Source organism: Pongo abelii, chromosome 1, assembly GCF_028885655.2.
Source record: "Pongo abelii isolate AG06213 chromosome 1, NHGRI_mPonAbe1-v2.0_pri, whole genome shotgun sequence".
NCBI classification, from domain to species: domain Eukaryota; kingdom Metazoa; phylum Chordata; class Mammalia; order Primates; family Hominidae; genus Pongo; species Pongo abelii.
The window spans coordinates 207,893,700-207,920,854 of record NC_071985.2 but is presented as its reverse complement, the minus strand read 5'-3'; the positions used below and the strand labels follow the sequence as shown (position 1 = coordinate 207,920,854).

The 27,155-nt window shown below is 53.0% G+C and overlaps 1 protein-coding gene across 3 annotated transcripts in view; it reads left to right on the top strand.

Annotated features, from left to right (window-relative positions):
* Positions 1-27,155, top strand: part of MAN1C1 (mannosidase alpha class 1C member 1) — a 169,296-nt gene that overhangs the window by 125,332 nt on the left and 16,809 nt on the right. For all 3 annotated transcript variants that reach the window (XM_063714283.1, XM_024235405.3, XM_063714284.1), the window contains 5 exons: positions 3,476-3,591; positions 6,065-6,145; positions 11,958-12,052; positions 17,044-17,161; positions 22,278-22,371. In XM_063714283.1, the coding sequence (XP_063570353.1) occupies positions 3,476-3,591; positions 6,065-6,145; positions 11,958-12,052; positions 17,044-17,161; positions 22,278-22,371 (504 nt within the window). The remainder of the gene's footprint in view (positions 1-3,475; positions 3,592-6,064; positions 6,146-11,957; positions 12,053-17,043; positions 17,162-22,277; positions 22,372-27,155) is intronic.

Here is a 27,155-nt window from a genome sequence, read left to right as displayed (position 1 = left end):
TTTGAACGCGGGGCTGCTGATTCCTGGGCTTGTATTATTTCTAAGACACCTCACTGCCTTCTGCACTGGCAGGAAGGGGTGAACCCCATGGCTTCAGAACTGGAACAGGAAAGTGGACCAACATGGAGCCCACCCCAGCCACAGCCCTAGAGAAGCGTCCAAGCTGGTTCTTTGTGTATAAATCATGGTCTGTTTACTGAACAGGGAGTGTGTCTTTCCTTCTGGGGAGCTGCCCCAGGGTGGCTGCAGGTGCAAATAGGGTTGAATTCAGGATAGGGCCTTCTCTCCTGCCCAGCCTGACCGCTGGGTAACCTCTGGCCTGGAATGAAAGGCTTTCCAGTAAGTGCCTTGCTGGACTGCAGCTCAGCCATGTGCCAGGTGGGAATGGGGGAGGGAGACCAACCAAGAGAAGGATTCAGGAGCCTGAGAACAGGGGCAGGAACTTGCCAACAAATCTCTTAGCAAGCTGCTTTGTCAGCTGGCTGCATAGAGCGTCCCCAGGGACGTCACGGGGCAGAGCTGGTCACGAGGAGCCCTGGCTGCCCTCCCAGCCTGATCTAGAGGAAGAAGGGCGCATGGGGTGAAAACACCAGGGAGCCCAAGGCAGGATTCAGAAATCAGACACTGCGGCTGCCTCTCCCCTGGCCTTGAAGGACATACGGCCTGGGCCTCTCTTGATCCATAGCTGATCAGAGTGGGTGGAGTGGGGTGAGCAATCAGATCTGCAACTGTTTTTACAGAGAACTGAGCAGCCCTGCAATGCCTGATGCGTGGAAAACACATTCCACTTGGCCTGGGACTGGGCCAGTCCCCCCTTAGTCTAATCTTCAGTGTGTCCCATCCCCTCTCTGAGGTCTTTATCTATGACAATGAAGGGGTAGGGGCAGCAGGATCCCCCAAATTCTTCCAGGCCCTCCAAACGTCTGGGTTGAGGTCCTGTGATAGACCAGGAAGGGGCCCGAGCTACAGCCAGGAGTATGGACACCAGGCCTGTACCCTGTGTGCTGGGCACAACCTGCCTTGCTCAGTCTGCCTGGGCTCCTTAGTGCCTCCCTGCTTGAGCACCTCGAGAGGGTGAATACGGGCCAGGAACTCTGTTCAGCCCTGCCACCTACAGGGGAAGCAGCTGGGATGAACCGGCAAAGGATCAAGTCTGTTTGGCTTTGGGATGTGTTTTCCTACCACTCCTTAAGCATGGGAGGGGCTGACATTCTGGAAATTCACTTCAGCCCAAACAGGGAAGCCATCCTAGGACGCAGTGCTGGGTCCCCCCAGCTTTCTCCTCCCTCCTTGGCGAACTCCCTTCTGGTAATAGATTCTCCAACCTCCAGCCCATCCCAGGACACAGGGCTGGGTGCCTCCAGCCCTCTGCTCCCTCCTTGGCGGGCCCTCCCTTCTGGTAATAGATTCTTTGACCTCCAGCCTCATCTTCCTCCTAACTTCTCCCTCCCTCTCACGCTCACTTCCGTTCTTTTGCCAGGCCATGTCCTTTTTCAGACCTTGCCCAGCCCAGCCTAGAGAGGTGGTTAAGTGTGTGAATTTCAGAAGGATTCTCTGCCTTCAGTCAACACAAGTGAGCAGTTAGGAAGCACTCATTAAGGAGATTAGAGGCTAACTCTGAATTCAGGAGGTGCCGCAAAGCACACGCTGCAGACTTAAGTGGGCTCAACAGGCTCCAGAGTTTCCACTGTGGAAGGTGGAGCCTGTGACTCTCAATGTTTTCAGCCTCTGCAGGGAGGACACTGAAGGAACAATTACTCCTCTTAGGGTTACACTCTGGTCCCTAAAGGAAACTGCTGTTGACTGCAATGACTCCATAGTTGTAAGGAGTTGATGGGAGGCGCCACCTCTTTCAGGAAGCCTTTCAGATAGTAGCAGGCATGTCTCTTTCTCCCTCCCATCCACCTTCACAGTTTTCTGCAAAAGGCTCTGGTTGTGCCAGAGGGTGTCTTCCTCATTACTCTTCTGTCTGGTTCATGGGATGGAAAACTATCATTTTGCACTTATCTCAGCCTTTACTCCCAGGACAGGTGCCTGATGCCCAGTGGTAGGGGCCAGGCCTTGTAGCTGGTTCATGCACTAGAATGAGAATGACCACAAATTTTTGCTTTGTGTATTTGTTTGGTTTCTTTGCCCAAATTTTCTTTTCTTTTTTTTTTTTTAATGGAAATAAGTTTCTGGTTATAAAAAAGTAACCCATGAGCTGAAGAAATCAAAAAGCACCTGTAATCCCGGCACTCAGAGGTAGTCAGTGGGTCATTCCATCCAGACTTAGTTCTGTACACTTATGCTTTGATGTACAATAAGAATTATACTGTTTTTTTTTTCTTATTTGCAATTTATTTAAAAAAAAAAAAAGAAAAAGATCCCGTGGATGTCTCCCCAGGTAAATAGGCACAGGTCGACCTCACCTGCATGGATGACTGCTTGGTATCCTAGTTTATATTTGAGCCATAGTTCACCCTCTATTAGCTACAACTAATCTTGAAGAGACAGAGGATTGGCACGGTTGATTTTTGGGCCAGGTGCGGTGGCTCACGCCTGTAATTCTAGCACTGTGGGAGACCAAAGCGGGCAGATCACTTGAGGCCAGGCATTCGAGACCAGCCTTGGCCAACATGGTAAAACCCTGTCTCTACCAAAAATACAAAAATTAGCTGAGTGTGGTAGAGTGCATCTGTAATCCCAGCTACTTGGGAGGCTGAGGCACGAGAATCACTTGAACCCAGGAGGTGAAGGTTGCAGTGAGCCGAGATAGCACCATTATACTCCAGTCTCAGCAACAGAACAAGATTCTGTCTCCAAAAATAAAGATTTTTGTATGCCAGGCTGGGTGAGGTGGCTCACAGCTCACGCCTGTAATCCAGCACTTTGGGAGGCCTAAGTGGGTGGATCACTTGAGGCCAGGAGTTCAAGAGCAGCCTGGCCAACTGGTGAAACCCCATCTCTACTAAAAATACAAAAATTAGCTGGGCGTGGTGGTGGGCACCTGTGGTCCCAGCTACTTGGGAGGCTGAGGTGGGAGAATCGCTTGAACCTGGGAGGCAGAGGTTGGAGTGAGCCGAGATCGCGCCATTGCACTCCAGACTGGGTGACAGAGTAAGACCCTGTCTCAAAAACAAACAAAGATTTTTGTATGCCAAAGCAGAGAAAAGTGAGTGGCTGACTGGCACTGATAGTTGACCCGCTGACCAACAGAAGAGTGGACCGAGGTCTGGGAAGTGGCTCAGCCTGGGCCCTCTGTCTCTCTGGCCGCTGTTTGCTGCCCTGAGGAGGAAGCAGCCCATGGGGGGGACTCTGGGTCTCAGCCTCACCTTTGATGGTGGCACTGGAGTCCCCCTGGATGGTGCCTGAGGCCAGCCTTTGCCACCAAGCCTGAGCTGGCATTGGAAGGTCCCTGAGAACGGTGGCTTGTCCAGTTGGGGAAAAGAGAAGGATGGCCCTGGGTCACACCCTCAATGCTCTGTGCCTGCAGGAGGCCTCAGCGGAGCAACAGTCATTGACTCCCTCGACACCCTCTACCTCATGGAGCTGAAGGAGGAGTTCCAGGAGGCCAAGGCCTGGGTGGAAGAGAGCTTCCACCTGAACGTGGTGAGTCAGAGGCCCTCGGCCGGGGAGGGGGGTGGGGGTCAGAAGAGGCCCAACAGCCAGCTTCACCCTGTCATCTCTGAGACCCAGAGATGTTGAGGGTCTCACCCAAGGCTGCACAGCCCAGCAGTCTTGGAACCGGAGCTACCGTGCACTCTGTGCTGAGTCCCTCCCTTAAGACAGCCTTGAGGTGGGGGCATCCTCCCCAGTCTAGCATCCTCCCTGGAGAGGGGACACAGCCACGACCATCCATCCCCTCCCTGCAAGGTCAGTCATTGCTCATCTGGGGCACATTGCTCCCACCCTGGACGGCCCCCCAGGGCTGGATCTATCACACACAGCAGCTGCAGCAAGTGGAGAATGGCTTTGTGGAGGGGGGATGTGGCTCATCTGCTCGGAGCTGCTCCAGCCTTGAGCCCGCCCTGCACTGGCCTGTTGAGATGGCTGGGTGGGGTGGGCGTGGAGTGGGTGGTACATATCCCTTTGCAGACCCATGACCAGGCCTGGGACCTCTTGGTCTCCAGCCTTGCAGGCACACTTGGTCAGGGACCAGAGCCTTTCAGAGGGGATGGTCATGTGTCTGGATGGCACAACAGCCTTGAACACCAGACCCCACCGTGTTGATCTCTCAGCCCAGACCAAAGCAAGGCATGCATCCTGGAGGGGAGCTCCCCACTGAGAGAGGCTATTTACATGGACCTGGGGAGTAAGCAATGGAGACCGGGAAGGTAGGAGGGGCCGCATCCAAGCACACACCAGGCTCCATGTGGGCTCCAGGAGTGCCAGGTCGTGCTGCAGACAGGTCTGGGGCTGGCTTCTGCAGCTCCTGGCAGCAGCGAGGACCCTGCCTCCTTAAGAGACAGTTTGCCAGCACAGAGCAGGGTGGAGAGAGAGTCTGGGAGAGCCTGGGAACGTAACAATTTGGGAGAGCTTCCCTGGAGACAGAGGCCTCTGGAGTCCTGGCTGCCCTGCGTCTCTTGGAAAAGTCATTGACCCTCCCTGAGCCTTAGATTCCTCAACTATACAATGAGAATGATGACAACAGCAACGATATTAATAATGCCTAACTCAGGCTTATCATGAGGATTAAATACAGTGGAGAGTTGTGACTGCATTTTATAACACTATGAAGTCTGATACTGATGTAAAGTGAGGTCACCCTTGTCATTGTTAGGATGATTTTGAGGCTTGTTGACATTTCTGGTTGTTTGTGTGAGGCCAAGGAAGCTGAGAATCCCCCCATTACCCCTCTTTGGGTTGGATAAAGGTGGAGGAAGGAGAAGGAAGGAGTGTCCCCATAGGCCTGCCTTGTCCTCTGTGTAGACAGTGGCTCTTTGGGATACAGAACGGGCTCAGGCAGCCACCCACAGTGCCTTAGGAGCTGGGGGACACTCAGGCAGGTGGGGCAGGTGAGGAAATGTCCCTGGAAGGAAGCAAGGTGGGGTCACTCGATCTCGAACCTTGACTTTCTCATCTGAGAAATGGGAATGATGACCCTCGCCACACTCTGACCTCACTGAGCCCTGGGAGGCTGAAGGGGAGCGGTTTTGCAGGTGCTCTGTGGATGGAAGAGCTCCCCCAGGTTAACAGATGAGCACTGCTGTTCTCAGTAATAAAGACGGTGGTGTGCAAAGCATGCTGAGGGAACCCTCTGGGGCAAGGAGGGTGACAACAGGCATGTCCGGCTGTGGGCAGGCCTCTCTCTGCAGTGCCCCTGTGTCCCGTGTTCACCCTGCATGGGAGGGGTTTGCAGTCCCCTTCTGCAGCTGAGGAAATGGGGCAGGGAAAGGCTGCACATCTTTCCTGAAGTGCCAAAGCCAGGTCAGTGGCTCAGGTGGGATTTACCCCAGATCTGGTCCTGGCATGATGCTCCAGCACCCCTGATTTGCAATCCCAACTTAGGAAAGAAAATAGAAATGATTAAGGCAAGTGTGGGCATGCCCTGTGCGCTCCGAGCTCAGGGCCCAAGAAACTGCTGCTCACTGAATACGCAGCTGCCTGGCCCCCTCCTTCTTAGCCCCAGCCTTTCCCTGTCTGCCCCACAGCTTCCTCAGAGAACCAGGGAAGGACCTCACTGTCTTCCTGCTAAGCCTTGGGGTCTCCTCCAGGAAGGCGAAGTAGCCTGGCCAGAGTGGGATTTGCCTCGCCTCAGTCTAAGCTCCAGCCAGCAGCTCTCCCGGCAGGTTCTGGCGCTCCTTGGAGCACAGCCAGGCATCGCTTTGCTGCCATCACCTCGGCAAGGGCTGGGGAAGGAAGCCAAGCCCAGCATTTATTTGGAATGCTGGAAATTGCAGGAGCTCTGCCAGGCAGGTGCAGATTCCTCTTGACTTTTGTTATGAAAACCACCATCACCTTGCTTGGCTTACCAGAGCTGGGTACAGGTATGGGAGGAATATCAGTGGCCAGGGTGACCTGTCTTAAGGGCCTGCATCTTACAAGTGTCCCCACTGTCCCCCTCCTTCTTTCTGTCCTGCAGAGTGGAGAAGCATCCTTGTTTGAGGTGAACATCCGCTACATCGGGGGACTCCTCTCAGCCTTCTACCTGACAGGAGAAGAGGTGGGTTGGCCTTTCACTACTCCTGGACTGTCCAGACTGGAAAGGGCTTTGGAGAACATCCAGTCCTTCCCCCTCATGCCACCCACGGGAAAAGGGACTTAAGGGGGCAGGGATGGGCCTGGGGCCACCCAAGTCCACCCCTGAGGGCCTGTTTTCCGTCCGACCATCCCTCCGCTCCCTGTTTAATCAGTCATTGCTCATCATGGGCATGTTGCTCCCACCCCAGACGGCCCCCCAGGGCTGAATCTATCACACAAAGCAGCGGCAGCAAGAGGGGAATGGCTCTTCCTCCTTTACTCTCTGCTCCCTCCATTCTGCTGCCCAGGTGAGCCCAACTGGCTCCCACAGGTGCTTGTATGTTCTCTGAGAGCAGCAGCTGGGTCCACACATCATCCGCTCAGATCCCACTCAGCATCCAGCAGACACCTGGGCTGCTTTTCACAAGTGTTGGTTCTCAGGACTGATAAAGCCAAAACCAAGACCCCCAGGCCTTGTCCTCCACAGCCACCCCTTGCCCTCCCCTCCTGGGCCAACCACCAGCCAGACACCTGCTCCAGGTCTCACGGGGGCAGCAGGTGAGGTGGGGCAGCCACTGCTGTATCTGCCAGTGCCAGGCCTTGCCCCCAGGTGAGCTGTGTTGGCTTCCACGAGGAGGGCTGGGAAGTGCACGCTACAGGAAGGCAGAGCTGGTGCGGTCAGGAAACCTGGCCCTCACTCCACACCACCCTCACCTACTCATGGCCTTAGCAAGCTCCTTGTCCCACCCTGGGCCTCACCTCCTTCCCCAGCATGGATGGTTCTGATACACCTTCACTCAAAGAACTCTTAGGACATGGGATAGGAAGGAAAGGGTGGGGCCCCAAGGCTGATGGCTCCAAAGCCCATCTTCTCCTCCCTGTGAAGGAATTTTGAAAACCACAGAGCTCTTAGAAATGGGAGGCTTCTTCATCCCCGCTCCCGAGCTCCGGTAAAAGCACAGCCCAGATATCTGGTGGCGAGGTTGGCTGAGTCCCCAAAACGTCAGTCATTGGTCAGTTCTGTTCCCCATTACTCAGATTGGCTGCTGTGAGGCTGGACACCCCCCTGCTCTGACCACCCAGAGACAAATAATGATGCCCGCCCCCGCCACCCAAGGAGCTATGGAGGTGAGGCGGGCAAGCCACAGGATAATCCCTCTTCACCTCCACCGCTGCTGTCTGGAAAGTCATTTCCGCTTCCCTTCATCTGTGAAGGTGCCAGGGGCTGAAGTCAAGGGTTTTGAAGCAACAGGCGGGCGCCTTATCTCTCCAATTGCTCCAGGCCTCTCTCCATCGAGCATAATCTCCTCAGCAGAGATTAGCCCTTGTACCAATTTGTCCCCAAATAATTGTAGATGGAAGCCCTCAGCTTTGAGCCACCCGGAGCCTGAATTTCATTTGAAAACTCCAGGACAGGAAAATGACAGAAGGAGCAGAAAAAGCATCTGTGTTCTTCAGGGCATGTGCCCAGCCTCCCAGCTTGGCCGTGGTCAGTGGAGATGGCCTGCAGGAACGAAGAGGGGAGGACACAGCTCAGGGCTCTCGGGGCGGTTTGGGGGTGAGCAATTCAGGAAAGAGTTGGTGGCTGTTGAGACACATTGCTTCTTCCTTCCCTCTCTTTCATCCATCTTTCCTCCCTTCTGTCCATCTTTCCTTCTGTCCTCCCGTCCATCTTTCCTTCCGTTCTTCCTTCCTTCTGTCCGTCTTTCCTCCCTTCCCTCCCCTGTTTCCATTCATCTTTCCTTCCTTCCATCCATCTTTCCTTCCATCCTTCCTTCCCTTCGTTCATCTTTCCTTCTGTCTTGTCTTCCTTCCATTCATCTTTCCTTCCATCCTTCCTTCCGTCCTTCTCCTTCCATCCATCTTTTCTTCTGTCCTTTTCACCTTCCATCCATCTTTCCATCGTTCTCCTTCCATGCGTCTTCCCTGCATTCTTCTTCCCTTCCTCCCTTCCCTCTTCACGGGCATCTGTGGTTCTGAGAACTTGCTTTGAGGCCTCAACTTCCTAGAAGGCACCAGCAACCCAGCTTTCCAGAACATAGACCAGATAGTGGAGTGTGGACAGGAGCACCTGTGACTTGAGAAACAGCTCAAAAGACTCAAGGAGAGGCCAACGTGGCCAGAACCCCTGGGCAGGCAGGCAGGCTCCTGTGTCAGTCAGTGCAGCTCCTGCCCTCTGGTCACACCTTCCTGATCTGTCCCCCAAGCACCTCCCTGAGCCAGATGCCATGCTGCGTACCTCGTATACTTTCTCACTGGAGCCTCGGATGGCCCCATCAGGTGCATGTTATCACCGATTTGCATATGAGGAAACTGAGACTTAGAAGCAGTAACTGGCTCCAGGTCGCACAGTGTCTGAGGGCTGTGTTGGGCCTGACTCCTGACCCTGTGGCCTTTGTGCTATGGGCCTGGGTCACAGCTTGGCGTGGCGTCACTGCTTGTCACCAGGGCTCAGCCACACCAGACTGAGTCCTCTCTCTTCCCTTAGTCCTTGAGCTCCCACGCAGTGGGTGCCTGTTGAGTAGGTCTTTCCATTCTTAAAATTTCCCACAAAGGTTTGTGGAATGAAGGGTGAAGGAGACCCCACACTTTTCTTGGGCTGAGGCCTTTCTTTGCTTCAGATGAAGCTTCAGAGGGAGACCCCCTGCTGGGTAGGCCAGTCCTACCGAGAGCCAGTGCCCATGGGAGTAACTCGCATAACCACAGCTGCAAACGTGAGGTTGGCACGGCACTTCACAGTTTAGAAAGTACATTCGTTTCTCTACATCCTCTCATTTGATTTCCACAAAGACCCCTGCAGCAGCCGGGCTCGTGCCACCATTGTGTTGTGCGGATGAGGACACCAAGGTGCAGCGAGGTTTCCTCCCACCGTCCCCGCTCCTCCACCTGGCTATTTTTTGTGTTTTTGGTAGAGACGGGGTTTCACCATGTTGGCCAGGATGGTCTCGAACTCCTGACCTCAGGTGATCCACCTGCCTCGGCCTCCCAAAGTGCTGGGATTACAGGCATGAGCCACTGTGCCTGGCCCACAGCATCGTTTCAATAGCTGCATGGTATTTCGTTGCACGGAGCCATTATCTAACCACTTTCCTATTGTTTGATATTTAGAACACTTCCAGTTTTTCCCACTATTCTAAGGGGCGCACCACAGCCACACAGCTGTGAAGTGGAAGGATCCGCACCTGGGCCCTGACTCCCAGCCCTGCGCCCTTCCCACCCTACAGAATGCAATTCCTGCTGGTTTCTTTCACCCCTGTTCTGGAATTGTGGCCACTAGGCTGTATCTCTGTGTTGGAGAGACAGCTTGGTATCCTGGAAAAGAGTCCCTTAACAGCTCCACAACCTAGAGCAAGTTGCTCCTCTGAGACTCAGTTTTCTCATCCTCAAAGTGGGTCATCGCCTTCCCCACAGGCTGTTGCAAGGACTGAGGCCGGGCACTCCTGTCCGCACACATTCACCCAGCATCCTTCCAGGGACAGCCGAGACGTGCGGTGCCAGCCAGCAGCAGGGCCTTCAGAGGAGGGGACGTGGTTTGCTGGCAGAGAGGAGCATCTAAGAAGTGTTAGCTCAGCGTCCCCAGGGCTGAGGGCAGCCAGACGGCTGCCTGGAGCCTCAGCATCTGGGCTCTGGTTCTGGTGGGTTCGTTTGTTCACCTTGGGCAGCCTCCCTGGGGGCAAATGAAGATGTAAGGAGCCTCAATGCGACCAAGGGCCTTGAGAGCCCTTTGTTGTTACTAAGCCTGGCTGTGCACTGGAATCCCCGAGAGCAGATCCGTCTGTTGTTCTGGGCTTTGGAATCTGAATCCTGGACCAGCTCCAAGGGGATCTGATGGGGCTGGTCCCTGTGCCCGCTTCTGGGCCCCTCTGTCTGGTACTAGACATTCTCATCTTCTCTGACCTATCACTGCCAGCTGGCAGCGCAGCCCCTCCCTCTCACGAGAAGAAAACCACCCCCACCACCTCAGAGACCTCAAGTCCACATCCCCATTTAAAGTGTCCTGAAATTCCCCTCCCACTGCATTCCCTACACAGCTGCCTCCGCAGTTTCTAATTGTTGGGGAGTGAGGGCAGGACTCAAGAAGGCTTTGTTTTGCAAGGACCACAGGAGGTCAGCAAACTGGGCCCCCTCAAGCTCCAGAAGTGAAAAGACCCATGTATTCCCCACTCTGAGTGGTTTCCTAGGGTCTCATCTTTTAAGAGTAAATAACATTTGTTGTGGGTGTTCTTTTATTATAAAAATCACACAGGAAATAGAGATGAGCCAAAAGAAAATAAAAGTAATCCATAAGCTTAACCCCCTAGAAGTCCATTATTAATATTTTGTTGTATTTCCTTCCTTTCTTCCATGTCCATAGAATCTTTACCAATGCTGAATTACTCTGTTTTGAAATGTAATTCTCTTAATAGATTATAAAACCTTTCTTTGCTGTTAATATTCTTCTACAGCATCATTTTATTTTATTTTATTTTTTATTTTTTATTTTTTATTTTTATTTTTGAGATGGAGTCTCACCCTGTTGCCCAGGCTGGAGTGCAGTGGTGCAATCTCGGCTCACTGCAACCTCTGCTTCCCAGGTTCAAGTGATTCTCCCACCTCAACCTCCCGAGTAGCTGGGATTACAGGTGTGCATCACCACACCTGGCTATTTTTTGTATTTTTAGTAGAGACGGGGTTTCACCATGTTGGCCAAGCTGGTCTCGACTCCTGACCTCGGGTGATCCGCCCGCCTCAGACTCCCAAAGTGCTGGGATTACAGGCGTGAGCCACCGCACCCAGCCCACAGCATCGTTTCAATAGCTGCATGGGATTTTGTTGCGTGGAGCCATTATATAACCACTTTCCTATTGTTCGATATTTAGAACACTTCCAGTTTTTCCCACTATTCTAAACAATGCTGGAATAAATAAGTCTTTACAACATTCTCGATTATTTATTTCCTCAGAATAAATTCCCAGGCAGGAAACGGCTAGGTCAGAAGGTCACAGGTCCTTTTGAATTAATCAGACATCTCAGAACAGTTTGAAGGAGTCTGAGCCTCAGGCAGGGGCTGTGAGGCCTGGGACCTCCCTGTGGCTCCCTTGCTGTCCTGTGGGTGGTTGGGGATAAGCCACTCACCCTCTCCCTTCATTCCCCGTTTGTGAAATGGGAACAGTAGGCAGGATCAGGATGTCAAAGTGGGACAGGCCTGTCCACTGCTCTTACACAGGAAGAGGGAAACTCACCCAGGAGGAAATGGTCTCTGGAACCTGAGAGTGGTCTTGGCTCCCAGTCCAGTGCTCTTGACAGTCTGTCCAAACGGCACCACCTGTTCCCATGCCCTCTGCCTCTATGGTATCGTAGTCCTGTGGTGTGGGCAGGCATTGACCTTTGGAGACCGGCCCGTCTCTGCCAGGTCTTCATCTGGACTTGGAGGTGCCCCCCACCCCCCGCACCTCACTGCTTTCTCCCTCATCTTCCCAGTGGCCGCCCCATCCCAATAAGCAGCATCCAGCCTTTGCCACCAGAGTCCTGACACTGTGGTAGATGCTTTGCCACAATTATCTAATTTTCATTTCTCCCAACAACTCTCTAAGAAGGCCAGTATTATCCTATTTTATGGACAAAAGCTGAGGCTCAGAAGTACCTTCCCAAAGTCCACGTGGCCAGCAGTTGGAAGGGCTGGGCTGGTGGACTGCAGCACTGCCCCCCACTCTAGGCCTGCAGCCCTGGGGGGTTCATCCTGCCTACAGCAGTTCTGGGGTTGACCTTCCCTCACCCAGCCTGGAGTCAAAAGCCCTTTGACCCCTCCTTTACAGGTGTTCCGAATAAAGGCCATCAGGCTGGGAGAGAAGCTCCTGCCGGCATTCAACACCCCCACGGGAATCCCAAAGGGTGTGGTGAGCTTCAAAAGGTAGGGCACCATTGCGTTCCTCACTGGGGCTTTGCTGCGACCATGCCCGCCATTTGTATGTTTTCTCTGGGTGGTGCTGGTGAGGAGGCTCCAGGGGCAGTGGGCAGGCAAGCAGGAGGGGGGACCCTTGGGACCACCTCTGTCAAACCCGTTCTTTTATGATGTAGAAACTGAGGCACAGGGAGACGACCATACCTACCTTGGGAGCCACAGTGAGTCGGTGGCACAGTGAAAGTGCCAGCAATTTTCCCGGACAGGTGTTTGTCACTAAACCTGGGTCTCAGGGTTTAGTCCACATAAGCCTGAGCCTCCTGGGGTGGGCGAGGGCAGTTCCTCTGGACATCCCACAGTGCTGTCTTGACTTGAGAGTCCTCCACAACAGCCCCAAACACTCTCTTCCCCCCTGGGATTCCGGAGCCAGCAGGCACATCACACCATCCTCCTCCCACAACGAGGAGGTCCCTGAAGCTGCTAGGAGATCTCAGGATCCCAGCCCTCCTGGACAGGAGTCTAGCTCTCAAGGAGCCCTAGCCACTGTCCCTGTGCTGCATGGAGCTACTTAGTAGAAGCCACATCCCCAGGCACCCCACAGCTCTCTGGGGCCATCCTCAAGGCCCTCCAACAACCCCGACCCTAGGAAGGCTGTGATGTTGCACTGCACCAGACTTCCCATCCCATCTCCTGAAGTGATTTCTCATCTTAGCGCTCTCAAACCAACAGAAGCTTCAGCCAGCTGTTTGGGAGGGGAGGCAGGGGCCCTGGGCTCTGATCGGAGGACCTGTAGCTCCCATCACTGTCCTGGGGAGGTTGCACCCTTCGTGTTGGCCTCAAGGGCTTCATCACCTTTCTCTGGTCTTGCAAAAAGAGGGCTTGGCATGTTCAGCATCTTCATCAACTGTCCTCCCCTGTGGTTGGGAAGAATTCCCAGGGTGTGAGTTCATTGGAATCTCACCATAGGCCAGGGAGGGGGGTGCTCTCAGGGGCCGGAGAAATCCCAGTCTCGATGCCAGGGTTGACTCCTCAGAGCTGGACTCTTGGATCTCTGCTCAGATCCCTCTTCCATAAACACTGATCCTGCAGAGACACAGCCAGCTGTCATGAAGCCCAGACACACACACACACTGTCCTCTGGCTCCCCTCCCCGAGTCTGGGGTAGGACCTCGTTGGGGGCATCCCTTCCTCTTCTGTCCCCAGCCCTTCCCTAGGTCTCTCAGAGCAGGGACCTGATCTGACACGGATCCTGACATTTCTGATTAAGGAAGCGCATTTGCTTTTAGACTGCTTGTGTGCTGTCCGTGCCGTGTGCGCATGTACGTTCATGTGTATTTCCTGGCAACATCCCCCTTTTTGTTCTTGGTAAGAGAGTCTGTTGCTAAAAATGCCTGGCTCAGAGAGCAGCAGAGCTGTATGGGCCCATGTGGCACTGAGTTTGCTCTTCGGAGGGGGCCTCCTGGCAGGAGCTGGGCTACTGTTGTTGTACCTGCCCCCAGCAGGGCTCGCTGTGGGCAGCCCCGACAGGAGGGGCAAGAACGTGGGCCCTGCAGGGGAGTAGGTAACCAGCCCTGCCCTACTAGTCAGGGTGGGAAGGACCCTGAGAGGAGGCCGTTCCCCGGCAGGAGTGAGCTGCACCTCCTCCCTGGTGTCTGCACAGACCGGCCTGGGAGACTGAGGCAGGGCCAGCCTGACCTGGGACCTTCAGGGACACTGGACTGCCTGGGAGAGTGATGGTGGCCTGTGCAAGGACCTCTGCAGCCAAGCCAGTCTTTTTCACTCATGCTCTCTCACACACACGCAGACACTCTCCTGCCACACTTATAGATCACAAAGGCCCAGATACACAAGCTGGCCTTTGTCACAGACACACTGGCATCCATACACAGGCACACGCATTCACAAACGAATATCCGTTTACACGTGCATGCTCCCGCCACACACAAATAGACGTGTCTTCACAATTGCAAACGTCTGGTGAGAAGTCACTGTGCGTCAGGCATCATGTGAGCACGTGACATGGATTATCTTTTCAACCTCACAGCAACCACAGAGACTCCATTTTACCAGTAAAGAAACTGAGGCTCAGAGAGGTGAGGTAACTTACCTGAGGTCACACAGCAGCAAAGCAAACTTAATTAGAATCCAGGTCTGTCTGCCTCCAAAGTTGATGATCACACTATACTCATGAGTGTACCTGCCTAGAAGCTACAGCCAGGGTGGGAAGGCGCATTGTGGAGCAGCCCCTCCTGCCAGGAGAGAGAACACAGGCTATAGGCCCACTTGCACTTGAAAGGCTGGGAGAGGAGGGCAAGCTTCCTGCTGGCCCATTGGCTCACAGGGCTGAGCAGAGGACCTCCTGGTCTCTGGGATGCTGCCCAGAGCAGATGCATTTGGGGCACAGAACACCTAGGATTTGGAATTGGATTTAGTTCTACCTCTTACTGTGTGGCCTCGCCTTCATTCTATGAAATAAAGACGATGGTATCTACCTCCGAAGTTGGTTGTGAAGGTAGAATAAGAACCACCAGAACCACTTGGCACAGATTAGAAACTTAGTAACAACAACATTTACATGTGCATAATTACATAATGATAAAAATGACAATACTTACATGCATAATTTATACCTCACAATAACTCTATGAAGTGTGGGTGCCGTCACTTAAGGGATGAGGAAACTGAGTTCTAGGGAAGTTAACTAACCTGCCCGAGGTCACCTTGTTGGGACCTGGAGAAGCCAGCGTTGGAATCTGGGCAGGAGAGGAAAGGCGCCCAGCCACCTGCCTGCCTCTGCCCAGGCCGGCTCACTTGTCTGCCAGGGCGTCTCCACCACAGGAAGCCCACTCGGGAGGGTGAGCGTGTGGGGGTGGGAGAGAGGAAGGAGAGGCCCATGTGGGGGAAAAGGAGAACAAAAGACAGTTGGAGGGCTGGTGGCTTTTTCCTACCTTAAACTTCCCTGAGAATGCAGGAAGAATCAATTATTCAGGAAGCTCTCTGAGACGCACTGAGATCACAAGCTGGAGAGAGAAGAGGGACAGAGATGGGGCAGGATGGCAGCTCCCTCTTTCCCTCTGGGTGAGTGCAAGGCCGTCTTAGGGTGGGAGGCCCAGCAGACCTGTTTGAATCCTGTCTCCATCATCTTCTGCCTCTGACCTCGAACACTTCACTTCCCTGTGTGAGCCTCAGTTTCCTCCTTTGTATAGGGGTATGAATGATGCTTTACGTTATGGGCTTTCAATGAAGTAATGATGCAAACTGTCCCCGTGCCTGGCACACTATAGCAGCTCAATAAATGGAAGTTGTTTTGTTTATTCAGATCAGGAGCCAAGTTTCCCCTCCTGTGCAACTCATCCCTCCCCAACTGTCCCCTGCCCCAAGCCAGGATGAAGGTGGCTGTCTCTATATGTGTTGAGGTCACCTGACCCCAAAGATCTCAAAACGTGAGCCCTCCATCTGTTCCCACAAGCTGGGAGGCTGGTAAGTGTCCCTACTTTCCCAGAAACCACATCCAGCCCCAAGAATGGAGTTTAGAGAGAACAGCAGTATCAGGGGAGCCCCAGCCCTACCCCAGGAAAAGCAGCACCCCTCACGTGGCAAACAGTGACCTCCACACCCCCACGCCTGCCTTCCTAAGTCCTGTCCATGGAGATGGAGGGGCAGACAGGGGCCATTTCCTGGGAGGGCAGTGCAACCAGCAGCAAGGAAGCAGAGTGCCCCTGGCAGAGCCAGTCGCTCAACCTGCTCCACACTAACTGCACCTCAGAGCCTCTACAAATGGGAGGAGGTCACTCCACCCTGCTCTGCCCCACCTCTGTCCACCACAGCCTTCCTGCAGAGACCCTGTGCCCCTGGTTGTCCTAAATATCCCACAGGAAAGATAATCATGATACATATGAGGAAACTGAGGCACAGGGAGGGGGGGCAGCTTGCCCAGAACCACCCCCATTCTGCACCCTCTTTTCCTCTTTACCCCCACAAAAGCCCAGGAAGGAGGAGGCATGAACCTAGGAGATGGAGGCATCACCTTCGCCATGTCTTACGGACACAGGCACTGAGGCATGCAAGGATTATATGGTTTGCCCAAGGTCTCCAGCTGAGCGACACTTGAACCTGCACCTTCTGGCTCCAGATCTCAGGGAGACTTTAAGTGAATGCTCCCGGAAAGGCAGTGTCCTTGTTCCCTATCCTATGATCAAAAGAGAAGCAAGCTGCACAGCAGTTAGCACAGGCTCTGGCATCAGAGCCAGCTCTGGGTCCCAGCTCTTCAAATTGCTGTGTGATCTCAGGCGGGGGACATCACTGTCCTGTGCCTTGTTTACCCCATTTGCAAAAGGGGCAGCTGTGAGGATTAACCAGGATCCTGCCTCTGCATTCTTTGTCTTTGAAAGCACACAGCTCCAGATGTGTGGTCACACCAGAGCTCCCTGCCTGTCCCATGTAGGTTCCGTGAAATTCCAGGCCGGGGCCATTTCGTGTCCTTGAGCAGCACTGACAGTGTCCTGGGAGAGGGAAAGAGCTAGGCGGGGTCTCTGCTTTTCATCGGTCCCATTTGCACCCGAATCACAGCACTGTTTATCCTCCACACGCAGAACCACCAATGGTTGTGAGCCATCCGGTGCCTTCAGCCAGAGGACAGCAACTGGGTGTTCTGTGGGGTCTTTGTGGTCCCTGATAGCATTATCCACATCATCTGTAAATTCAGCATAATTCTTGTACCAGGTTTCGAGCTCCCAAGTCTTACAGGGGTTGCTTGATGATGGAGACAAAGAATATTCCAAGTCAGACAGGCCTGGGTTCAAATGACCTTCAGTGAGTCACTTTATCTCAGTGTCCTCATCAGGACATGGGGCCAGGGAGGATTCACTGAAATTGTACGGCAAAAGCTCCTGATTCCATGCCTGGCACATAGTAGGTGCCCCCACCGAGCAGCTGCTGTTACTCTCAGCAGAGCCAGCCTGGCCAGAGGAGGATGACGGGGGCTGCTTCTGTCTTTTCAGCGGGAGCTGGGGCTGGGCCACAGCCGGCAGCAGCAGCATCTTGGCAGAGTTTGGATCCCTGCACTTGGAATTCTTACACCTCACTGAACTCTCTGGCAACCAGGTCTTCGCTGAAAAGGCAAGTCTCCTCCCCACCCTTCTTCCTGCGGAGCAGAGGGATGAGCGTGCGGCTGCCACAGGGTTTTCAGAGGCGAGTGGGTCCTCCCTCATGGATCAGCAGGAGGGCAGTGGGGAGCCCGGGAGTCCAAGCTACCGCTAAGATAGCAAATAGTAGCTACCTATACCCCAACGCCAGGTGGCAGGGAAGGTGAGCACGCAGAGTCAATAAGATTCTACACAGGGAAAGGGAGAGACAAGATTCTGCCGGGGAAAAGGTTCTCACTGGTCTGCGTCAGCTCAGTGGCAACCACCCATATGTGAAATTTGGAGAAAGTGCAGCTGAAATCTAGGCACCACCTTGCATTGGCAGGAATTGGCCACCCGCTGCAGAAGTCCCCTTTCCAGAGAAGTTTAGCTTTTCCATGCGAGATCTGCCTGCCTTCTTCCCTGTGCCTGTTTAGCTCATGCCATCAGCAGGCTGGCATGGCAATACCCTGCCATGGCAGATGCCCCGACTGTTCATTCCTGCTGTTCAAGGCCACATGGGACACTGAGAGCACCAATCAGCCCCAACAGCTGCCCACACCTGGCCTTGGGCAGTCCCCACTACCTAGAAGTGTCGCTGTAGGTCTGACCTTAAATCCAAAGAAGGGAAGTGCTCACACCTCCCTCAGATGGCACTCAGGCTCCAGCAGCTACGGTCCCTCCTGAGGGCTCCCTGGAGAGATGGAAGCCCTGCCCATCCTCTAGAGCCCTCCAAGGAGAACTTTGTGGCAGCACCACTCCCAAAGTCTTGTCTTCCCCCTGGAATGCCCACCTCTTAGACCAGTACGGGAGCTGGGAGATGACTGATAAATTCCCGCCTCTACGCCACGACTCCCAGCATGGCAGCTGGGAGATGATAGATTCCCACAGCTGCCCCATGGCTCCCAGTATCATGTCGCCGTCCAGCCTCAAAGCATCACCTGGCGCAGCTGTGAGGAAACAGATTTCTGGGCTTCACTCCAGAGCCAGGCATCTACATTTTTAATACGCATTCGTGTGCTTTTTGACGCATGGTTTGGGACCACTACTTACTCAATGTAGGAGCCCACCTGAGCGTCCTTAAGAAGCTCAAGAAGAGTTGTTCAGCCTCTTCTTGATTACTTTCTCTGACAAGGAGCTCACTGCCACCCTTAAACAGTCCGTCCTCCTGGCAGCCCTTCCTTCGAAAGTGTTTTCCTTACATTGAGAGGGACTCTGCCTCCCTGAAACTCCCCCACTTGAAAGTTTGTGGAATGAGTTCAACCTCACTTCCTAGTAGCTCTTATTTTCTGATCCTTTCCCACCTCCAAGTCCCATCCCCCAACCTCCCTGTTTCCGTTGCTCTTAAATCAGACTCCTCTAGGAAGGTTCTGACCAGCTCCGAATGGAGTGGGACAGGGAGCTCACTCCAGTCCCTGGTTATTCTGGAGTAATAGCTACCCCTGCCTGAGCACCCACTATGTGCTGGGCACATTATAATGGCTCTACTCTTCCCAACAACCCTATGACATGGGTCTTCCTGGTGTTCCCATATTTACAGAGGAGGAAACTAAGACTCAGAGAGGTCACGTCACTTGCCCTGGGCCTTCCAGCTGGTCAGTGATAAAGCCATGATTCAAGCCCAGGACGTGCTGGCTCCTTCCAGACCAGATTGATAGAGCAGGCTGCAGGCTTTTGCTCTAGAGTCCATCTGTCTATCTCTGTCTCCTCTACATTTACATACTCTGGCTATTTTCATCCCCCAATCATGCCTCCCACAGAGGCAATTATTGGCAGTCAACAAATTGGCCCAAATTCTAGAAGCGCCCGCACCCTCCAGGGGAGCTAATTTAGCCTGCTTCACTGCTCACCACCAGGACAGTCGAGAGTAACGCAGGTACAAGCACATTCCTGTCCCCGTAATGGACTTTGTTAACATAAATGGATATGAAATCTGACATGGCAAAGCCAAGTGCTGTCGCCTGGAAAGGAAGGTCTGCCTGCAGAAAGGTGGCTCTCCCGCTTTCCCGGCCCCGTACACACATAACTCTATCAACATGAGACAGTGTCCCTTTCTCTCCCAAGGGGTCTTGTGCTGGCTAGGACGTGCCGAGTAGGATTTAACCACTGTCGGAGAGCAGGCACTATGGATAAAGCCCTCCTGAATTCCACTTCTCACCTTCATAGCCCCAAAGGTTGCAAACCCAGCCTCTTTCTGCTCCAGCTGGGGCAGCCTCTGCTCCGTGGTCACCGCCCTGATCTGTGTTGGCCCAGTGCTGCCCTGTGTCAGGCAGGAATATGTATGGTTTATGTTGTCAGAATTCATTCATGTCTTAGCTTTGCCACTTAAGGACCAGGTGGCCATCAGCAAGTCACCAAACCTCTCTGAGATTCAGTTTTCTTGTTTGTTACACTGAGATAATCCCTTGTCGGTTACGAGGGTTGGAGATAATGTATATAACGGATCTGGCTCAAAGGAACTGAAAAAGGATAACAGCTGTTATTGCTTTTTATAATTATTATTATTTTTATTAAAACCCTGAAATGCCTGTTAGGGCATGGGGTTATTCAGGAGCCCAAGCCTCTCCCCTGAAATGATTCCAGGGTATCAGATAAAATAGCATATTACTAGATTGGGCCATATGAAACTGCCAATATTGGACCTTTTTTTGATTGCCTTATATGCTTGCTGTTTTTTAACTAGCCAGAATACTTAAGTTAGCAACACTTAGCCCTAAGCAGTTTTCAAGAATACAGTACATTGTTATGAACTACAGTCATCATGTCTTATACCATAGATCTCTTGAACTTATTCCTCCTAATTGAAATGTTATATCCTTTGATCAGCATCTCCCCAACCCTTGGTAACCACCATTCTACTCTCTACCTCTACTTCTTTTTTTTTTTTTTTTTTTTTTTTGAGATGGAGTCTCTCTCTGTTGCCCAGGCTGGAGTGCAGTGGCACGATCTCGGCTCACTGTAACCTCCACCTCTCGGTTCAAGTGATTCTCCTGCCTCAGCCTCCCAAGTAGCTGGGATTACAGGTGCCCACCACCAGGCCTGGGTAATTTTTGTATTTTTAGTAGAGACGAGATTTCACCATGTTGGCCAGGCTGGTCTCGAACTCCTGACCTCAGGTGATCTGCCCGCCTCAGCCTCCCAAAGTGCTGGGACTACAGGCGTGAGCCACTGCACCCAGCCTCTACTCTCCACTTCTATGAGTTCAGCTTTATTACATTCCACATATAAGTGAGATCAAGTATTTGTCTTTCTGGACTGGCCTATTTCACTTAACACAATATCCTCTGAGTTCATACATGTTGCAAATGACAGAATTTCTTTCTTTTTTAAGGTTGAATTATATTCCATTGTGTATACCACATTTTCTTTTTTTTTTTTTTTTTTTTTTTGAGGCAGGGTCTCACTGTGTTGCCCAGGCTAAAGTGGAGTGGCACGATTATAGCTCACTCCAGCCTCAATCTCCTGGACTTAAACAATCCTCCCACTTCAGCCTCCTGAGTAGCTGGGACTATGAGAATGTGCCATCACACCCAGCTAATTTTTGTTTGTTCTGTAGAGACGGTTTCGCCATGTTACCCAGGCTGGTCTCAAACTCCTGGGCTCAATCTGCCCAACTGAGCCTCCCAAAGTGCTGAGATTACAGGAGTGAGCCACCACCCCTAGCCTATACTATACCACATTTTCTTTTCTTTTTTTTTTGAGACAGAGTCCAGGCTAGAGTGCAAAGGCGCCATCTCTGCTCACTGCAACCTCTACCTTCGGGTTCAAGCAGTGCTTGTGCCTCCACCTCCCGAGTAGCTAAGATTACAGGCCTGTGCCACCATGCCTGGCCAATTTTTGTATTTTTAGTAGAGATGGGGTTTCACCACGTTGCCACGGCTGGTCTCAAACTCCTGGCCTCAAGCGATCCACCTTCCTTGGCCTCTCAAAGTCCTGGGATTATAGGCGTGAGCCACTATGCCTGGCTATACCACATTTTCTTTATTCATTCATCTGTTGATGGACACTTAGGTTGATTCCACATCTTGCCTATTTGAATAATGCTGCAGTGAACACAGGAATATAGATAATCTCTTCAACATACTGATGTCATTTCCTTTGGATATATACCCAATAGTGGGATTGCTGAATTTGACCATTTTTGACCTATTAACAAGGCAATTTTACCTAAAGCTCACAAATGATCTACTGTCAATTAACCCCACCTTTAAAAGAACCCTCCCTAGGCCAAGCACAGTGACTCACACCTATAATCCCAGCACTTTGGGAGGCCGAGGCTGGTGGATCACTTGAGGTCAAGAGTTCGAGACCAGCCTGGCCAACATGGCGAAACCCTATCTCTACTAAAAATACAAAAAGTAGCCAGGTGTGGTGGTGCATGCCTGTAGTCTTAACTACTGAGGAGGCTGAGACGGGAGAACCACTTAAACCCGGGAGGCGGAGGTTGCAGTGAGCTGAGATTGCACCACCGCACTCCAGCCTGGGTGATGGAGTGAGACTCTGTCTCAAAAAAAAAGGTCAGGAATTTGAGACCAGCTTGGCTGACATGGTGAAACCCTGTCTCTACTAAAATACAAAAATTAGCCAGGCGTGGTGGCACAGGCCTGTAATCTCAGCTACTCAGGAGGCTGAGGCATGAACATTGCTTGAACCTGGGAGGCAGAGGTTGCAGTGAGCCAAGATCGTGCCACTGCCCTCCAGCCTGAGTGAGAGTAAGAATGTCTCAAAAAAAGAAAAAACAAAGAAACCCTCCCCAAAAGGATCCCTCAAAGGACCCCTAAAGCAGCAAGCAATGAGGAAGTGTTGAGAGTGGGGTGGGGTAGGAGTCGGCCAGGCAGTGGTTCTGGGGTGAGACTGTCCAGGCACCAGGCAGAGCAGTCAGTGGAGAGGTTATGGATCAGGCCCCGCCACACCCTTCATGTGGCACCAGGGCAAGGCCACGTCACCACCCCCAGGTTGGAGCCTGCAGTCCGTTGGGCAGCTCTCCCTTCCTGCCTCCTCATAAGGTTTCCTCCGTGCATCTGAACCAGCTGCCTCCCGTCCTCAGCAGGCTGGGTGCAGTCGGCTTCTTCGGAAGCATGAAGGCTCACCTGGTGTCTGTCTCTCGGCAGGTCAGGAACATCCGCAAGGTCCTCAGGAAGATCGAAAAGCCCTTTGGCCTCTACCCCAACTTCCTCAGCCCAGTGAGTGGGAACTGGGTGCAACGTGAGTACAGAGATGCCACTGCCCCTTATTCAGCGGGTTCCTGCCCAGGCTTCCTAGAAAGACCCTGCCAGGCCCCTGGGCTGAGTGAGGATGTGTCTGTCAGAGCCATGCAGCCAGCAAGGCATTCGCTCGGTGCTCCTGGACACCGCATGCCTTCCCACGCATCCTGGGGGCTTGCCTGTGGTTGTCTGCTGCTGTAGTGCCGGATGTGATGGCTGCTGTTTACTGAAGGCCTGCCCTGTGCGTTCCACACCCTACCTTCTCCGGCCCCATCAATGGCACAGCCTTCCATCTCTTATGCTGCTGCGGGAGCCTCCTGCATTATACCCCAGGTTCTTGGGAGGGTCCCAGGTGGAGTCATCCATTCTAGAAGTGGCTCCAAGAGAGGCCAGGCATCCTTTCCAAGCCTCTTTGATTAGGCTTCCCACTTCCAACTTCAATTTTTTTTTTGTTTTTTTGTTTTTGAGACAGAGTCTCGCTCTGTCACCCAGGCTAGAGTGCAGTGGCGTGATCTCGGCTCACTGCAACCTCTGCCTCCCAGGTTCAAGTGATTCTCCTGACTCAGCCACCCGAGTAGCTGGGACTACAAGCATGTGCCACCATGTCTGGCTACTTTTTTTGTATTTTTAGTAGAGATGGGGTTTAGTAGAGACGGGGTTTAGTAGAGGTGTTGGCCAAGCTGGTCTCGAACTCCTGACCTCAAATGATCCAACCACCTTGGCCTCCCAAAGTGCTGGGATTACAGGCGTGAGCCACCACGCCTGGCTCCAACTTTAATTTAAAAAACAAACAAACAAAAAAAACCATACAACAGTGTAGAAATCATGAATTCAGGCCAAGCGCCTGACGGGAGGCCGAGGCAGGCGGATCATGAGGTCAGGAGTTCTAGACCAGCCTGGCCAACATGGCGAAACCCTGTCTCTACTAAAAATACAAAAAGTAGCTGGGTGTGGTGGCACATGTCTCTAGTCCCAGCTACTCAGGAGGCTGAGGCAGGAGAATTGCTTGAACCCGGGAGGCGGAGGTTGCAGTGAGCCAAGACTGCACCACTGCACTTCAACCTGGGCGACAGAGCGAGACTCAGTCCCAGAAAAAAAACAAAAGACATCATGAATTCACCTATACATCTTAGACCTACAAGAATCAGTCCCAGAGTTTTCAGTTGTTCTCTGTTCAGAGACTTGTTTCTCAGCCAGATAATAGCCAGTCACCCATGGAACATCATTCACAAGCCCTCAGCCCTACCCACTGCAACAGAATGGGGTTTGGGGTAGCTTAGGTGTGAGAGTGTGGACAAGTCCCCCAGGCCCCTGGAATGTGCATGCCTGTTGAGAAGCCCAGCTCTGGGAAGCAGAGGCAGGCGCTGGTCACATGGTCATGGTCAGCCGGAACTGGCAGTGACAGGTTCCGTGGGCACTGCCTCTAGGGCCTCCCAAGACCTGGCAGAGCCCCCACCCCCACTGTCTGTGCAAACAAGGACCCCCTTCCCTTTCCCCTGCCTCCAACCCGGTTTTTGTGACATCAGCGAGGGCTCAGGGGCAAAATGGGTATGAGTCTAATGACTGCGTGGCTTAGGGGGGAATTCACTGTATCTCTTTGAACCTTGGTTTCCTGTCCTGCAAAATGAAAGATGAGAATGAGATGCATTCTTTGTGTGCCATGGAGGGGCATAGGAAGAATGGTCAAAGGCTGCAGGAAACAGATTTCACTTCCATCTTCCAAAGATGATCCAAGTTGTCCCAAAAGGGAACAATGCAAGTGGGGCCTAGAGAGGCGGCACTGGGGACACTGTGGTGAAGCAGCTGAGGCCTTTCCTTCCAACCTGAACCTCCCCCAGAAAACTCCACCCAGGAATTTCCCCCAGTGATGACCTCACCCCAAGTGGCCTCCTGTAAAAACCACTTACAGAAATGCAAAGTATTTTTAACCAAAACACACTGCCGAATCCAAAAGTACAGGGAGAAAATGAAGCTTGAATTGCAGATTATAGCCACGGGAAGAGGCAGTTCGATAACAGTTGCTGGTTTTAATTGCAAGACCTGACTGGATAAGGAGATAAACCCCTCTGAGCTGCTCCAGGGCAAGGCAGCAGAACCCATGAAAAGGGCTGAGAGGGGTGTGGGCTTCCTAGCTCAACAGTTACCTTGACAAATTATAAGGGAGCCCCTGCCGGGAAGCATAATTTTCTTCTCAGGCTGTGCCAGGGGCTGCAGGTCTGGGCAGAGTCAGTCACATATGGGAAATTGTTTCCTATTAATAAAATCTGAGCCCTCGGCCTGCTAAAGAGCAGAGGGGGTTATAACGCCCAGCTCGCCCAAACGTCTGCCTTCCTGCTCCCCTGGCCTTGGTGCCCGGGGTCATCTCAGGTTTCCTGTGGTTTTTTATTTATTTATTTATTTATTTTGGTGCATACGTATTGTTTTAGCACATGATAGCATTACCACCTTGCATGAGCTTAAGTGCACGCACATCATTTTCTCTTCTTGAATCTTCAGAACAAGCCTGAAGGCAGGACAGGCAGGTTCTGTGTAGCCCATTTGCAACCACAGAAATTGCAGCCTAGAGAAACGAAGGAGGAATTAGGACTGCATCTCAGTTACCTAGGCCTCTGCTCTTGTTGGCTTCCCACTCCTCCTGGAAACCGAGCTTCAGGGGTAACGGGGGCCCCAAGACCGTCCTACTAACACTTCACATTCAGGATAAATCCACCAGGCTCCCAATGGTGCCCAACACAAATGAGACGACCCTGAGGCCAACCCCCTGAGAGCTGCCGTGGAGGGGTCACCAGCCCCTCGGTGCGGCACCTGAGTAACTTGTCCACTGCCTGAATCCCACACTTTCTTCTGTGGGAGGGAAGTGGCAAGTCCAGACCTCCTTGGTAGGTACAGGAGTGTGAGCTGCAGCCTGGCAGCTTCCCTGGCATCAGATCGGCTGATTTCCAGGCTTGTGGCCCAGCCTTCTGCTGCCAGGTGTGACGAGCGCATTGGCACAGTCAGGAAGCAGCAGAGCCTGCCTCTGCTCTGGGGCTCACGGACACCAGCTCGTGCCCCCTTCACACATCTGCAGATGGGGAGACCAAGGCCCAGAGTGGGCGGGGGTGCACCCTGAGCTAATACAGAGCCATGTCTTCTCATTCCTATGCCTGTGCTTCTCCCAGCCCGCCTCGCAGTGTTGGGGAAGACCACACTCGTACACACACACACACCCCTACCACCCCACCCACCCTCCCAGACACACTCACATTACACACTCCCCCATACACACAGACTCACACACCCACACTCCCCTCACATACATCCACACTCCCCTCACATACATCCACACTCCCCTCACACACACATTACACACTACATACACTCCTACACACACTCCCCTCACACACCCACACTCTTCTCACACACATTACACACTCCCCCCACACACACAGACCCACACACCCACACTCCCCTCACATACATCCACGCTCCCCTCACACACACACATTACACACTCCCCCACACACACAGACCCACACACCCACACTCCCCTCATACATCCACGCTCCCCTCACACACACATTACACACTCCCCCACACACACAGACCCACACACCCACACTCCCCCACACACACAGACCCACACACCCACACTCCCCTCATACATCCACGCTCCCCTCACACACACACATACTCCCCCACACACACAGACCCACACACCCACACTCCCCTCACGTATATTCACACTCCCCTCACACACACCACACACACACACATTACATACACTCCCCCTACACACTCCCCTCACATACATCCACACTCCTCTCAAACACACCACACACACATTACACATTCCCCTCACACACATCCACACTCCCCTCACACACACACATGACACACTCCCCCACACAGACCCACACTCCCCTCACATACATCCACACTCCCTTCACACACACACACATTATACACACTCCCCTCACACACATCCACACTCCCCTCACACACACCATACACACATTACATACACTCTCCCTACACACACTCCCCTCACACACACCACACACATATTACACACACTCTCCTCACATATACACTCCCCTCACACACACTCCCCTTACACGCACTCTACACACACCCCACACATACTTCCCCTACACACATCCACACACTACACAGACTCCCCTCACATATACATACACTACACACTCCCCTCAGGCACACACACTACACACCACCCACACTCCCACACACACACCTATCACCCACACTCCCTTCCACACACACACTACACACTCCCTTCACACACTACACACTCCCCTCACACGTTCCACACACACCCCACACATTACACACACTCACCTCACGCACACACCCCACACACTACACATAGTCCCCTCATACACTATACACCACACTCCTTGACACACACACACTCTCCCTACACACACACCCACACCCCCATACCCCTCAGCACACACACACACCCCCATTCACCTACATACACCACACACATTCATTCACCACACACACACCCACCCCACACCCCATACATACACACACTCCCCACACAGCCACACACACACCCAAGCTGTAAAGCAGTGGGACCTTCACATGTGAGATGCCCACATAAGTGCCCCTGAGAGACAGCCGCATCTCAACACCGCAGACCCTAATGACCTGGCTCCCTCCCCTGCGTGCCCCTCCAAAGGAAGCCTGGACCTTGTCATGTGCACACTCCACCACCGCGTGATTGTGGCTAAACTCCTTGGCTTGGCATTCGAGGCCCTTCCTGGCACAGCTCAAGCCTCC